General features: G+C 41.8%; 3 protein-coding genes across 6 annotated transcripts in view; 1 reads left to right on the top strand and 2 right to left on the bottom strand.

The window, feature by feature from the left end:
* PEX1 (peroxisomal biogenesis factor 1) overlaps window positions 1-1,399 on the bottom strand; it is a 38,782-nt gene extending 37,383 nt beyond the window's left edge. Inside the window, exon 1 of one of the 2 annotated variants that reach the window (XM_075211811.1) lies at window positions 1,064-1,399. In XM_075211811.1, coding sequence (XP_075067912.1) covers window positions 1,064-1,174 — 111 coding nt within the window. In that variant the 5' untranslated portion in view covers window positions 1,175-1,399. The remainder of the gene's footprint in view (window positions 1-1,063) is intronic. The other variant, XM_075211812.1, reaches the window with a different exon arrangement.
* A 44-nt stretch (window positions 1,400-1,443) lies between these two features.
* On the top strand, window positions 1,444-11,727 carry RBM48 (RNA binding motif protein 48). 2 transcript variants are annotated; one of them, XM_075211814.1, is made up of 5 exons: window positions 1,444-1,834; window positions 5,088-5,236; window positions 6,184-6,329; window positions 6,751-7,250; window positions 8,299-11,727. In XM_075211814.1, exons 1-5 carry the CDS (start codon window positions 1,721-1,723, stop codon window positions 8,386-8,388), a joined length of 999 nt encoding a protein of 332 aa, XP_075067915.1. In that variant the 5' UTR covers window positions 1,444-1,720; the 3' UTR covers window positions 8,389-11,727. The 2 variants fall into 2 exon arrangements, with proteins under 2 accessions (XP_075067915.1, XP_075067914.1); XM_075211813.1 differs by having other exon boundaries at window positions 1,451-1,834; window positions 5,046-5,236.
* On the bottom strand, window positions 8,441-13,009 carry CLXN (calaxin). 2 transcript variants are annotated; one of them, XM_075211817.1, is made up of 6 exons: window positions 12,736-12,976; window positions 10,908-11,063; window positions 10,716-10,820; window positions 9,864-10,015; window positions 9,579-9,683; window positions 8,441-8,771 (listed from the first exon to the last, which is right to left on the bottom strand). In XM_075211817.1, the coding sequence occupies exons 1-6, from the start codon at window positions 12,812-12,814 to the stop codon at window positions 8,721-8,723; spliced, it is 648 nt and encodes a 215-aa protein (XP_075067918.1). In that variant the 5' UTR covers window positions 12,815-12,976; the 3' UTR covers window positions 8,441-8,720. The 2 variants fall into 2 exon arrangements, with proteins under 2 accessions (XP_075067918.1, XP_075067917.1); XM_075211816.1 differs by having other exon boundaries at window positions 10,716-11,063; window positions 12,736-13,009.
* Window positions 13,010-13,458: the final 449 nt, after the last annotated feature.

Raw genomic sequence — 13,458 nt, 5'->3', positions numbered from 1 at the left:
GACACCTGTGTGTATATAAGGGTACAGTAGGTGACACCTGTGTGTATATAAGGGTACAGTAGGTGACACCTGTGTGTGTATATGGGGGTACAGTGGGTGACACCTGTGTGTTTATATGGGGGTACAGTGGGTGACACCTGTGTGTGTATATGGGGGTACAGTGGGTCACACCTGTGTGTGTATATGGGGGTACAGTGGGTGACACATGTATGTATATTGGGGTACAGTAGGTGACACCTGTGTGTATATGGGGGGTACAGTTGGGTGACACCTGTGTGTATATGGGGGGTACAGTTGGGTGACACCTGTGTATATGGGGGGTACAGTGGGTGACACCTGTGTGTATATGGGGGTACAGTGGGTGACACCTGTGTGTATATGGGGGTACAGTGGGTGACACCTGTGTGTGTATATGGGGGTACAGTGGGTGACACCTGTGTGTATATAAGGGTACAGTAGGTGACACCTGTGTGTATATGGGGGTACAGTGGGTGATACCTGTGTGTATATAAGGGTACAGTAGGGTGACACCTGTGTGTATATGGGGGTACAGTGGGTGACACCTGTGTGTGTATATGGGGGTACAGTGGGTCACACCTGTGTGTGTATATGGGGGTACAGTGGGTGACACATGTATGTATATTGGGGTACAGTAGGTGACACCTGTGTGTATATGGGGGTACAGTGGGTGATACCTGTGTGTATATAAGGGTACAGTAGGGTGACACCTGTGTGTATATGGGGGTACAGTGGGTGACACCTGTGTGTGTATATGGGGGTACAGTGGGTCACACCTGTGTGTGTATATGGGGGTACAGTGGGTGACACATGTATGTATATTGGGGTACAGTAGGTGACACCTGTGTGTATATGGGGGGTACAGTTGGGTGACACCTGTGTGTATATGGGGGGTACAGTTGGGTGACACCTGTGTGTATATGGGGGGTACAGTTGGGTGACACCTGTGTATATGGGGGTACAGTGGGTCACACGTATGTATATGGGGGGTACAGTAGGTGACGCCTGTGTGGAGGTAGAAGTCACAGTCACTGATGTGTTTTACCTGTTCCAGACGCAGCTGAGCCCGGAGCTCGGGAGTCAGGCGCAGGAAGGTGTCCTTAGTGCCGGTTAATGTCACGGTGACAGCTGCCCCCACTAAGCCCCCTCCCAGCATCCCACACACCGACTGCAGATCACAGCATCTCGCGTGTGACACTCCGGAGTCCGACTCTCACATTCACCGCACCACAGAGGGGGGAATCCACTGGTGACACCGATATAACTATATCTACAGACCACCGGGAGGACGTGTCTCTGTACCACGTTACCTCACTATTACTTGTACGGTGACACTATTACCAGCCGCGCACACAGTCATTTATATAAGTATCTAACACGATATATGACCCCTGAATTATTCTGCAAAATGGTATCTTCCGTCCAATCCACTTCTTTGTCCATCATTGGACGGCGGACTCTTGATACCAAGAGAATTATAGAAATAAAATGAATACACACTGTCAGCTTGGGCGGCGGCCATATTGCCGGAGACCGTGATACGTAGAGATCTAAGTAAATCATGTCTGATATGTCTCCTGATGTGGAGACACAATGTAAGCCTATTTGTGTTTTTTTATGTTAGTAAATGGGCGGGGTTTGGAAATAGTTCCTTTTTGTCGTATCGTTGAACTGGCCGCAGGGGCCGTTGCCCGGATGAAAAATGGCGTTTGTGGATGACCGTATGCAGTTGGAGGTCCAGGCACATCACGAGCAGCGAAGAATCTGCGCCTCAAGAGCGAAATACCGTGAAGGACGGAAGCCGAGAGCAGTAAAAGTGAGTTATTCTGTTGTTATGGTCGTGTCTCAGCGTTTGTGGAACTACAAGTCTCAGAATGCTACCTGGTCTGCCTGAGGCTGGGACTTGTAGTCTCACAGCAGCTGGGGCGCTCCGTTTAGCTCTGCCTATTATTTCTTAAAATATAAAAATAATGGAAATACTACATATATAAATGATTTTTGAAGAGATATAATTATTTTCTTAAAATTAGGGGACGTACTAAAAGGAATGACAGCTTCAGTCTGCTAAAAGGAATGCCAATTGACTACTATGATAGACAATTGAAATTTTATCTATATATATTTTTTTTTAAATCCTGTATTTTTATTGGAAATTTTTCAAGGTACAAAAATACCAATAACAAAAGAAAAGAAAAACAAAAAGAAAACAAATCAAATTGCATACATGTCAATATTAACAAGCAATATTGCTAGACATCAGTAAAGCAAATTAACCATATGAAATTTTATGTATATTTTAAAAAATCTTATACTTCATTATATTTTCCACACTCTTATTGCTAAGGTACTTGGTCATGTTTTACATGTGGAATGACAGCAGTTTTATAGGCCATGTAGGTGCAGAAATGTCAAAAAATTCTCTTTTCAAAGAGTCTTTATTTGGAGTCTCCCCCTCTGTGGGTAGCTGGCTTTTGAGTTTGGGTGCAATCCTTTCTCAACACATGGTTGGATGGGGCTGACATAAAAAAAATCTTCGAGTAAAGCATGGATACCTCCCGAGGGCCTACGTGGTTCATGGTTTGAAGGTGACAAGGAAATGGTAGATCAAAGTGGGTGAGGCAAAAAAAGTCCTCTAAGAGGGCATTGGAGGAGGATTTTGCATACTCCCTTTGAGTTCCCCGTTACTAAAGGATTGCCCATGTGCTATGTGCTTGAAGGGTCTGTATTTGGGGAATTCCAAGCAAATTCCTCCAAAGTTTAGAGATCTCACTTTGCTTGTGTTTCACTGGAGGCTCTACGTTAAGGGGACCCTGAAGCATAGAGGTGTCGATGATTATGGTTGTCCACTGCAGGAATGTTATGGGGAGGTGGAGACAATGGACAAATTCTTGCTTCAGTGTCCTTTTAATGTAGAGGTTTAAAAGGTAGTGTCCCACGTCTTAGGCCTTCCCTGTCTTTCGGGGCTTAGTTACCCTGACTGTGTGTATGGAGCGCTCAGAAGGTTTGGGGAGTTTGAGTTAAGCACTAGTTTTTTAGTTAGCGCAGTTGTTAGATTTTACACATGGAGTGCACAGTGTTTAGTGTCCATTAGGGGCAAAACCCTTCCCTGTAGTGAGGTGGGGGATAGTATTCTGCACGGTTTAGAAGATAAGGGAAATAGAGAGGGGCTGGATGGATGCTGTGAGCTGGGGTAGACTCTGGCAGAGGTTGAGACCTCCCTAGGTGGTAACTCACATCTAGCAGTCTCGATTCTTGGCTATCTATCTTGTTCCTTCACTATTAGATTTTGTGGAAATCCTTCTTTTTTTAAGTAAGGTTTACATACATTTAAAGTTTGTTTTCATTTCCTGACAGTAAAGGGTGTGTGGGTGGTATTATAGATTGGTGACGGGGTTGTGGTATTGTATTAGGGGATGTTCTGTTTCTTTGATGTATATAGTCATCTTATTTGTAACGTGATGCAGTAGTTTTTGTGGAGGGATTGTAGAAGAATTGGGTGTTATGATAATGTGAAGTTTTGTTCATCATCATCACCATTTATTTATATTCATATTGGTCCTTTTTACCCTTTGATGTTGTATATAGTCTATTTTATTTTGGACAAAGTGATATGGGATTTATATTTTTTGCAATTTGTAATTTAAAAAAACAACTCTTGCAAAACTACAGCTACTTATTCAAAATAATGAAAATGTTATCTGTGCCCATTTTGCCACCTGATTTCTTGCCCAAAACAGTGTTGGGCCAGGCAAAAGACAAGTGTTTTATATGTAACTGACCACCCTTTGTTGTTTCCCACTATCAAATTGGTGGCCCAACGGCATTTAACCCTTGCAAAACTACAGCTACTTATTCAAAATGATAAAATATGGTGACTTGCCCACTTTGCCCCCTTATTTCATGCCCAAAACCTTGTTGGGTCAGGCTAAATACTATTGCAGTTCGTATAAGGGACACCCTTTAGTGTTAATCTGATGTGAAATCAGTGATCCAACTTGATTTAATCCTTTAAAAATTAGCTTTTCTGAATAAGAAGCTGGAGCGTGAATAAGAAGCTAACTTCAGCCTCTTAATTTACCCCTAAGTGTTGCACTGTGGCCATTTGACATGTTAGAAGGTTTGACGTATTGTGCCGGTCTCCTTTCTTCATTCCTGAAGGAAATCAAATAAAACTGAGTGTGTTCGTTCTCCATAGGGGTGGACCCAAGCACCCTGGTGGTGTAAACTGTACAGGCTGTTGGGTTACCACCAGCTTTTCTGGGAGTTGGGAGTAGAGGGGATAAGGCCTTTCTTATTTATGCCATATTAATACCATTATCACAAAATCCTATCTTTACCGCTTGGCAGTCACCATGACTGAAGCACAGAGTTTTCCTCACTGGAGCGTGTGGACATATTAATGTTGGTGTCTTATTCTATGTGCCCCTTTTACCATGTCACAAGGCAGAATTATTATCGTTACCACCCACATGTGCATTTTTCAATTAAATCAGGTATATACCCCTCCCCCGTCAGCTTAATTTAACATTTTCCCAAGTTAGTTAATTTTTCTCAGTTCCCCAGTACATGTTTATTTGCTGATGGAGTCTGCAGGGAAAAACTGCTTTATAGCTTTTGCCACCATTAAGCACAGTGCCCAATGCTGAATCTAACCCATTATGCACATCTTCAAAACAATTTTGCATTCAAATTCGCTCCATTCTGGTCAAAGCTCAGAAATTTCCCATCTGTTTTGCTACAGCTCAATGTTCCCCTCTAACCCAGGTTTTCCCACTTGGGATCCCACCAGCCACTAATCACCAGAACAAGATGTTTATTGTATCAGCGGCCACATGTCTAATAGCCGCTGAATGGGAAACAAACTCTACAGAAAGGCAATGAACAGAGATCGAACCAGCAATATGGCTGATAATATAATGTCTATTTTTTATTGGGTAGATAAAAGAGCAAAAACATTGTTCATATATTGACCGGTGTAAAATTCAGGGCATTCGTTGCAGTAAACTATTTTGTTTTCTATCCTCTAGGTTTACACAATTAACCTTGAGTCTCCATATCTACTGGTGCAGGGAGTTCCAGCTATCGGTGTTATGAAGGAACTGGTTGAACACTTTGCACTGTACGGAGCAATAGAGGAATACAATGCTCTAGATGAATATCCGGCCGAGGAGTTTACAGAAGTATATCTCATTAAATTCAAGAGGTTACAGAGTGCAAGGTGATGGTCACATACAACTGTATTCCACACTGTGACTGATGGGTGATTTAATATCATCATTATTTATTTATATAGCGGCAACATATTCTGTAGCGCTTTACAATTGGGGACAAACACAGTAAACTAATAAACAAACTGGGTAAAACAGACAGAGAGGTGAGAAGACCCTGCTCGCAAGCTTACAATCTATGGGACAATTGGAGTTAGATACATGAGGTTAAGTCTACATTTTGCATTTCGGCCCAGCCAGGCTGCAAAGGTAAAAGTGACTCATAAGCTAAATGATCCTGTCACACAACAATATTGGTCAGGGAGGCGATGACTCGTGTGAAATTGTGTAACGGATGGTAATAGGGTAATGTAGTGAGGTTAAGAGGGTGGTTGAGGAAAATTATAAGCTTGTCTAAATAGGTGGGTTTTCAGAGAACGCTTGAAAGTTTGTAGACAGCATGTTTGTTTTACAAGGGGTACATCACAGAATACAAAGCTCATTTCAGAAAAGCTGCAAATATAGAAAAGAAAAAAAAAAGAGGAAAAAACGATTTTTTTGTTTGTTTTATATGCAACATAATAAACCGTGTACATCTTACACTTGGGGGGGGGGGGGGCTAGAAGGTCACATGACCTCCGGAGAATGCACTGAATATTAAAGCATGTGTCGGCTTCAGTGCATTCTCATGTGATGTTGCCAATGGCCAGTGGTGTTTCCACAGTGAACCACAACACCAACAAAGCTTAAAAATCAAAGTCTGACTATCCTGGTCAGACATTAGTAAACACTGGTGCACAGGAACCAGGTGGTTTAACCAATAGCAATCAGTCGTGTTTCATTTTCTAAACTGAACAATAAAACTTATAGAATGGGATTTAAAATAGAAGTTCCTGCTTGTATTTCCTGTGTACTATTCTATTAACTGAGCACAACCTACTTTCTTTATATGCTGCAGAGTTGCCAAACGGAAGCTCGATGAGCGCAGTTTCTTCGGGGGTCTCCTTCATATCTGTTATGCCCCAGAATTTGAGAGTATTGAAGAGACCAGGAAAAAGCTGCAGGAGAGAAGACGCTATGTGGCACGAGCCACGAGTGACAAAGGTTGGTTACACGGCATGCCATATATCTGTCTGACTGTAGGGGGCGTGCGTCAGTTGTCGTCTTGTCTGTTACACAGACTGTTATGCATTGAGACATTGTGCTGAACTATATATTCAGTTATGTGTTACTTGCAGCTGAGAAAGTCAATTTGTGGGCTGAACCAATATTGAGAGTCATTTCACTAGTTCCTAGTGACATCACGGAGGCGTGAGGTGCACAATACCTCCTGCATCAGTGACACCACTAGTAAATAAGCTGGGGTTTGTTTTTGTTAATGAATATGGGTTCAGCACAAGACGTGGCTGCCTCCACTGTGTGTACTATAAATGTCACATATGTTTATCGTTGTGTTTTCCCATAACCACTTATTTGAAGGTTATAAAACATGGTTAGACAATAACATCAGTATTTTCTCTCTAAGACTGGCGAGTGGCAGAGAAGAAGCGACAAGAAGCGCCCGAGAGCTCCAGTTCATTATCCGGCATTGCACGTACCTCCACCTGTGCCCCTACTGTACATCCTTGGGACTCTGTAGCCTGCTTTATGCCCTCACCATACATACCCGCACCATCTATACCTGCTGACTACCAGGAATACAGCTCTCCATCCTATACATCTGCCTCTTATTCCAGAAACCTATTACCAGAAGACAATGCTCTTCACATACCTTCAACCAACATAGAAAGAATAAGTAACCCTGCACAAAACATTGTAGGCAGTGGCACTGCCAGGTTCATGCCAAGGACGACCCAGCTTCAGGAGCGGCAGAGGAGAAGGGAGCGGAGCACAGCCCTGGCTCTATCACTTCCTGACTCTCATGAGATTGTGATTGGGCCAAAACTGCCAGAAATTCCCAAATTAGACCTGGACGATGATTCTCTGAACACCTCTGCAAACGTAATAAGGGGAAAACTGAAAAAGGTGCGTATAGAATTGTGTGTATTCTATGTATGAGCTCTGTTATCATACAGCACACACGCTTCGTGGCATGCACTTGCTGTCTGTGAAAACGCTTATTGTCCGCTACATCATCGGAAACCATCTGTGTCTGGTATTCAGTTAATAAGCAATAATTATTAGCATAAGCACTAGTCATTAACCCCTAAATGACCAGGCGCTTCCTAAGCAGACAAACTTACTTTATATTTCAACTTTTTTTATTTGACAGCATATCCGAGTGAATTTTATATAGGGCATTGTTTTGGTAGTATTTTAATAGTCTTGTTTAATGGTTATAAAAGCTAAATAAGACCAAAACAGTAAACAAAAATAATTATATATTTTTCTATGAATAAACACATGATTATTTTCAAGCAATTAATAGCACCCTATGAGTATCTCCTAAAATGTATTTCCCCATTTCACCTGTTTATTCGGAAAGCCTCCACCATGCAGTGTGACCTTCAAGAGAGAGGGCTGTTTATATGTACAAAAGAACTGGCAACAACTGAACCAATCATTTCTTACACAGCGAGCACAGTGTGTAACTTTATACCTGCAATTACAAAGGGTACGAATACCTTTTATATGTTAGTAATTTCTGGAAAGATTTTGGGGTAATTATTTTGATTAGACGTGTACTCCAATACTTTGTGGATCAGTGCCAAAATATCTTACTTCTACGGGTTTGGGGCTTTCTTTAAGGCACAACTGTCTATACATGGATAAAAGGGTAACGCCACCCACAACAAAAATAGTTTTGGAGAAAGTCTAAAAAAAAAAAATAAAAATGTAAAAAATTACCTGATTTATCATCTGTGTTCTGTTCACTGGATATGCTGAGGTCCCCAGCGGTCTTGTTTAAAGCAAGATTAGTGGGCTTGTGCCACACTTCGGTGTTTACGGTAAACAGTGAATGGAAGGTTAAAAAAAAAATTATATATATATATAAGAATTGATCAGCTCCACCTAGAACACTTAGTAATCCACATGATGGACTATGAACTAAACTAACGCCCTGTTTCCACAGGTTTCCGGACCCTACACAGTAACTACACCAGAAGCCCCAGCCTGCGACACACAATCTGCTCCTCCTGTAAAGCAGAGAAGAAGAATTTGACTCTTAAAGTGGGAAAACTTTGTATCTACAAACCACCAAATAATAGACAACATGTTATTGAGGTTATTTATTTTATTTGAAAATATAGTTTATTTCACATTTCTGATTCATTGTAAGATACATTAATAGAGCTTTATAATAACCTGGGTGGTTATCAGTTACAGGTTTGTAGAAGGATAGTTTTTTTGTTTTTTTTTACATATTTATATCAGTCTTACATTTAATTACTCTTAACCTCAGTGATCATTAATTCAGTCTGACGAGTCTGGGGTGAGTTCCTGCTTCTTGCTGCCGTAATGGAGGTCTTTGGATGTTTGTGTCATACCTCATACCTAGGGGTCACTCGGCTCTGTGAAAACTTGTCTTTCAAAGGCGTTGATATTCTATAAAAAACAAAATACATTGTACTACATGCAGTGGCCTGAAACAGTAAAGAGGATGACCGGGTGCTAAACATCTGACCTATGGCAGCCTCTACAAGGTCACACTACAGAAAGACGTAGCGTCTAAGTGATGTAAATCAGCTCACCTGCTGCCATCATGTATCTTTTATTAAACAGATGATTTAGGAACCCCGGCAGTCAGACACCTTTGTATGAACCTTGCTAGTGTTTTGTGCACAAATTACCATCTCCCAAGGTTTTTTGTTCAAGCTAAAAATAATGTATTGTTTAATCCACGTTTCTCCTCCTTCTTATAACCTATGCAGAGTGTTGGTTCCTACCCACATCCAACAATTATTTGTAGCTCGTTGGACACTAACCTAACATAATAATATAATACACAACAGGGCAGGGCTGGCAAATTGTAGCCAGGGGGGTGAGCTAAGCAGCCTATTGGGATCAGTTTAAAGGGATGAACAATGCAAGTGACCCAGGCCATGGTAGCCCACTATCCAAAATGTACAAAGCTATGTCACTGAGCTCATACACACTGTATGCTGTGATCGGCTCCCAGTGTGGTGATTGCAGAATTGTATATGGATCTATATTAATTAGACGGTACATAATCACTGACATATTCAGAATGGATGCAGGTGAAATAACAGCCCAGTTCGTACCGAGGGATCAATGGTCTTCCAGTTTGTTTACTGCCCTTTACAATGCTGGGAATGATGTGGGGTGGCAGTAAGATACCACTGTATGTGAAATGAAGCATTAGGGCTCATATGACACAAAGTACAATCTCACCTTACTGTCTGGCAGACAAGGCCCAAACGCTTCCAGGAGCAGGTTCTCCTCTCTCACCGCTTTTTCAAAATCCACATAGGACAGTTTGCTATCATGATCATAATCCTGTGAGAGATGGAATACAGAAGTGTTGTATCTTGTACATGATTTAGCACATTCTGGTAGTAATGTATGACTGATCTTAAAGTGCTCTCAGATGCCAGACAACTAGCACATTTTATCAGTGTATCCCATCTAATGGTTGGAAGTCAGATGGAGGTCAGCGCTTCAGCAGTAAATTCCTACCATCTTTTTCAGCGTAATTTCTACCAGGTCCTTTATCCCCTCGTCGGGGTCCTCCTCCGTGGGCTGCTTCAGAAGGCTATTCTTCAACATGTGGAACATCTCTTCTCTGGAGATAAATCCGTCACTGTTCAGATCGTAGATCTCAAAACAATCTACAGAGGAAACACATTATAACCAAGACCTAGATCATGTTTACTGAGCAACTGTGAACAGTATTTTGTTCTTACATCTGTCTATGGAAATGGTTCTCACCCTTTTGGATGATGTGACACTGGCTGATGCTGATTTTTTTTTTTTTTTTGACACACTGAAATATTGTAATACAAATATGAGGCCATTTAAAAAAATATAAGGCAAATCCTAGTTGCAATTTTCAGTGACATTCATGTATCACTGCCAATGCATTATTTAAATGTTTTAAGTCATCCAGTCTGTTATTGTTACACAATTGTGTCTCGAAACAAAATGAGAATCATTGATTGGGTCTACGTGCTATAATCAGACTGATTGGTGGATAGAGAGGAACAAAGTTTTGGGCAAATGCAGCTTATTAGCTCTCTAGGAACTAGTGCAAGAGTGTTATCATGTAGGTGGTGGGTACTCTTTAAGTAGACTATGGATTCATTTTAAAATGCTTTAAATCAGTTATGGTTGTGCTAACTACAGATCTTGGGTACATTAGTAAATTCACATTTCTTTATTCATGCAGTTCTTTAGATAGCAATGTATGCCAATATGTGGCAGAATAATTGTAATAATTATCATCAATCTACTGGTTATATCTTCCTTTCATAACATGGACTATATTAATCATTATTATTTAGGATTGTGGTTATTAACATGCATACCTACATTTTATCTTTTCATCCAAAGTCCCACGGAGGAATACAGATAGACCTTCAGTCCATTCAGTCACACTGATATAACCGTCGTTGTCTTTGTCAAATCCACGGAAAACTGGAAATAAGACTGATGTTACTATGCACATAGTGCCTGAGGTTACAATGTTATGTACAGCCAGCTGTCTGATGCTCAGTAACTCACCCCTGTCCATGATCATATCATCCGTCATTGTGAAAGTGTTGTGCAGGATATTCCTGAAGGTGTTTCGGTCTATTCCACCCCTGGTGTTTGGCTCTATAGGACGTCCTACTATTGTGTTGTACAGTCGTATGAGGCATTCCACTTCATGCTTAGTGACTGCAAGAGCAAGACAGGGCCACAATGAGACATCTGACCGGCTTCCCTAGAGACTGCTTACAAGTTCCTCCCAACTTTTTAAATGACCATTGTGGATACTTGAGATTTATATAAGCCAATGTACTTTTGATTGCGGCTTTTAGGGTTTCAACTCATCTGTTTAATCAGGGACACATATGAATTAGCATCTTTATATACAAGTGAATTCTTGAGGCCTGTGTTCAGTTGATCTGCATTGTGTTCAGGAGCTTGTTGGAAGATGTTAGCCTGGGGGAGCATTTTAAAGGGGAAAAAAACCCCAAGGTAGCCCAGTGAACCAGCCCAAGGTAGACCATCAAGGTAGGGTAATGAATCAATACATGATATTTCTGTTTAGATCTACCCCACTCTGTGTGTACAGAACAATGTTCCCTATTATGAGGTCCTTTCTAGTTGCATTTTTATGCGGCTGAATGTACCTCAGGCACAGATAAAATATTCATCTGCAAGAACCATAACACAGGTTTGGCGTCTACCTGACTTACTAGGTGGTATTATTACCTTGTCTCCATCTTACCTGGTCCCAATCCTGTGTAAATCATATGTCTTTTATTAAATGGATGATTGGCAGCAGTCAAATTTGTGCATGATTCTTGGCAGCGTTTTGAGTACACATTAAAACAAATATGCTTTTTTTCCCCCTCATTTTACTCCATGTAGACTTCTAGTTCCTGTCACACGTGCAGCAAAACTTAGTTGCTCGTATGACACCAGCCTAAGACACAGCTTTTGATAAAACATTCAAAGCTGCACCAGAAGGTCTCTGACACTTTGTGAAGCCAACTGATGGGATTATCCATAGAAGATGGGTACCGGGTATTGTTTTCCCGTATATAGCACTTCTGTACTAGACAGTTCTATTACACAATTCTGTTATTCTTACAGAACGTATTTTACCTCTTTTTCATTTTAAAATCTGTTAACAAAAACCATACATATTGTATAGTACTGTGTAATACCATTTAATGGTTTAGTGTTTCAACCTTCTATAGAATTACAAAGCTATGTATTGAGCAGGGCCGTAACTAGGGCTGCGCAACAGGGGTGACCGCCCAGGGCACAACGCTGATGGGGGCGCAATTTAGGAGTATTTTAGGTACATTTGGTTAACATTGAGGGCTAGGGGGGGCGGCATTTGTCTCTCGCCCCAGGTGCTAGAATTCTACGTTACGGCTCTGGTATTGAGTGGTTTAAAGGTATCCATTACCCAAATGTAATAGCTGTGCTGAAATCAAGCTTGTCCAATATTTAAGAAGTAAATGAACTATGAACCTGGTTGCTGATTGTCAGTAAATTTACAGATATTATTAGTAACATTTTTACCTGTCAGAAATAAAAAATACAGAACAGTAACATATATGACAACCTCTGGCAGCAGTAGCTGTCACCCAGCATTCACCACACCAGTGTGTCTGGGTCCTCTATATACTACTATTATATAAAATATAGGAAACTGTTGGCCATACATAATCTGCCAGTAAAGGCTGGTAACTACGGCGCCCATGGCTGATGTGGGACTACAGGTCCCAGCTCGTCTTTGGCTAGTAGAGCGTGCTGAGCTTTGTAGTCCCCCAGGCTGCCTGCCTCTGATGTACACTACAGCGATGGGTGGAAGACTACAGGTAATAGTTACAATGTCTGGCGGTTTTGCACAAGCTCTCGGCCAGCTTCTGCAGGTTCTTGCGGTTCATGGCCGGCAGCTGCTGGGACATGAGATGGGTTCTGGGTGGACGAGGCCGCGGAGCACCGACCTCTCCTGCCCGGCTCTCGCTTCTCCAGACAACAAGCGCGTTACCATAGCGACAGTGCGCACCAATCAGCCGCGGAGCTCCGACCAGGACAAGCCGTTACCATAGCGACAATGTACGACAATCAGCTGCTGCGTTCTAGTGACGTCACAAGCCAGCGTTCGATATCTGTATAGAGCAGTGATGGCAAACCTGCGACTCTCCATGTGTTTGTGAAACTACAAGCCCCAGCATGCTTTGCCAGTAGATAACTAGCTGATAGCTGGCAAAGCATGCTGGGGCTTGTAGTTTCACAACACCTGGAGAGTCAGTTTAGCCATCACTGGTATAGAGTGCCAGCTGCTGCACTGTGGCATCATGGGAGTGACATGTGACCCTAGTTACAAGTTCAATGCTGGGACTTGTAGTGCTACAACTGAAACAACACAGCTAGCCTAAGCCAGTTTTACCTGTATGGAGTCACTTCTTTTATTTTGATAAATGATCCCTGCCACTAAGTAGGCCAATACATGCATGGAGGCAGAGGGGAAACAATATGTTCAGATCATTTGTAAACTGCCAGCTGCAATCAGCTATATAAATGCACTATAGTTATTTTATTTTGATAA

Source organism: Mixophyes fleayi, chromosome 5 (genome assembly GCF_038048845.1).
Source record: "Mixophyes fleayi isolate aMixFle1 chromosome 5, aMixFle1.hap1, whole genome shotgun sequence".
Taxonomy (NCBI): Eukaryota; Metazoa; Chordata; class Amphibia; order Anura; family Limnodynastidae; genus Mixophyes; species Mixophyes fleayi.
The sequence above is the reverse complement of the archived record's forward strand: the minus strand, read 5'-3'. Positions and strand labels throughout refer to the sequence as shown.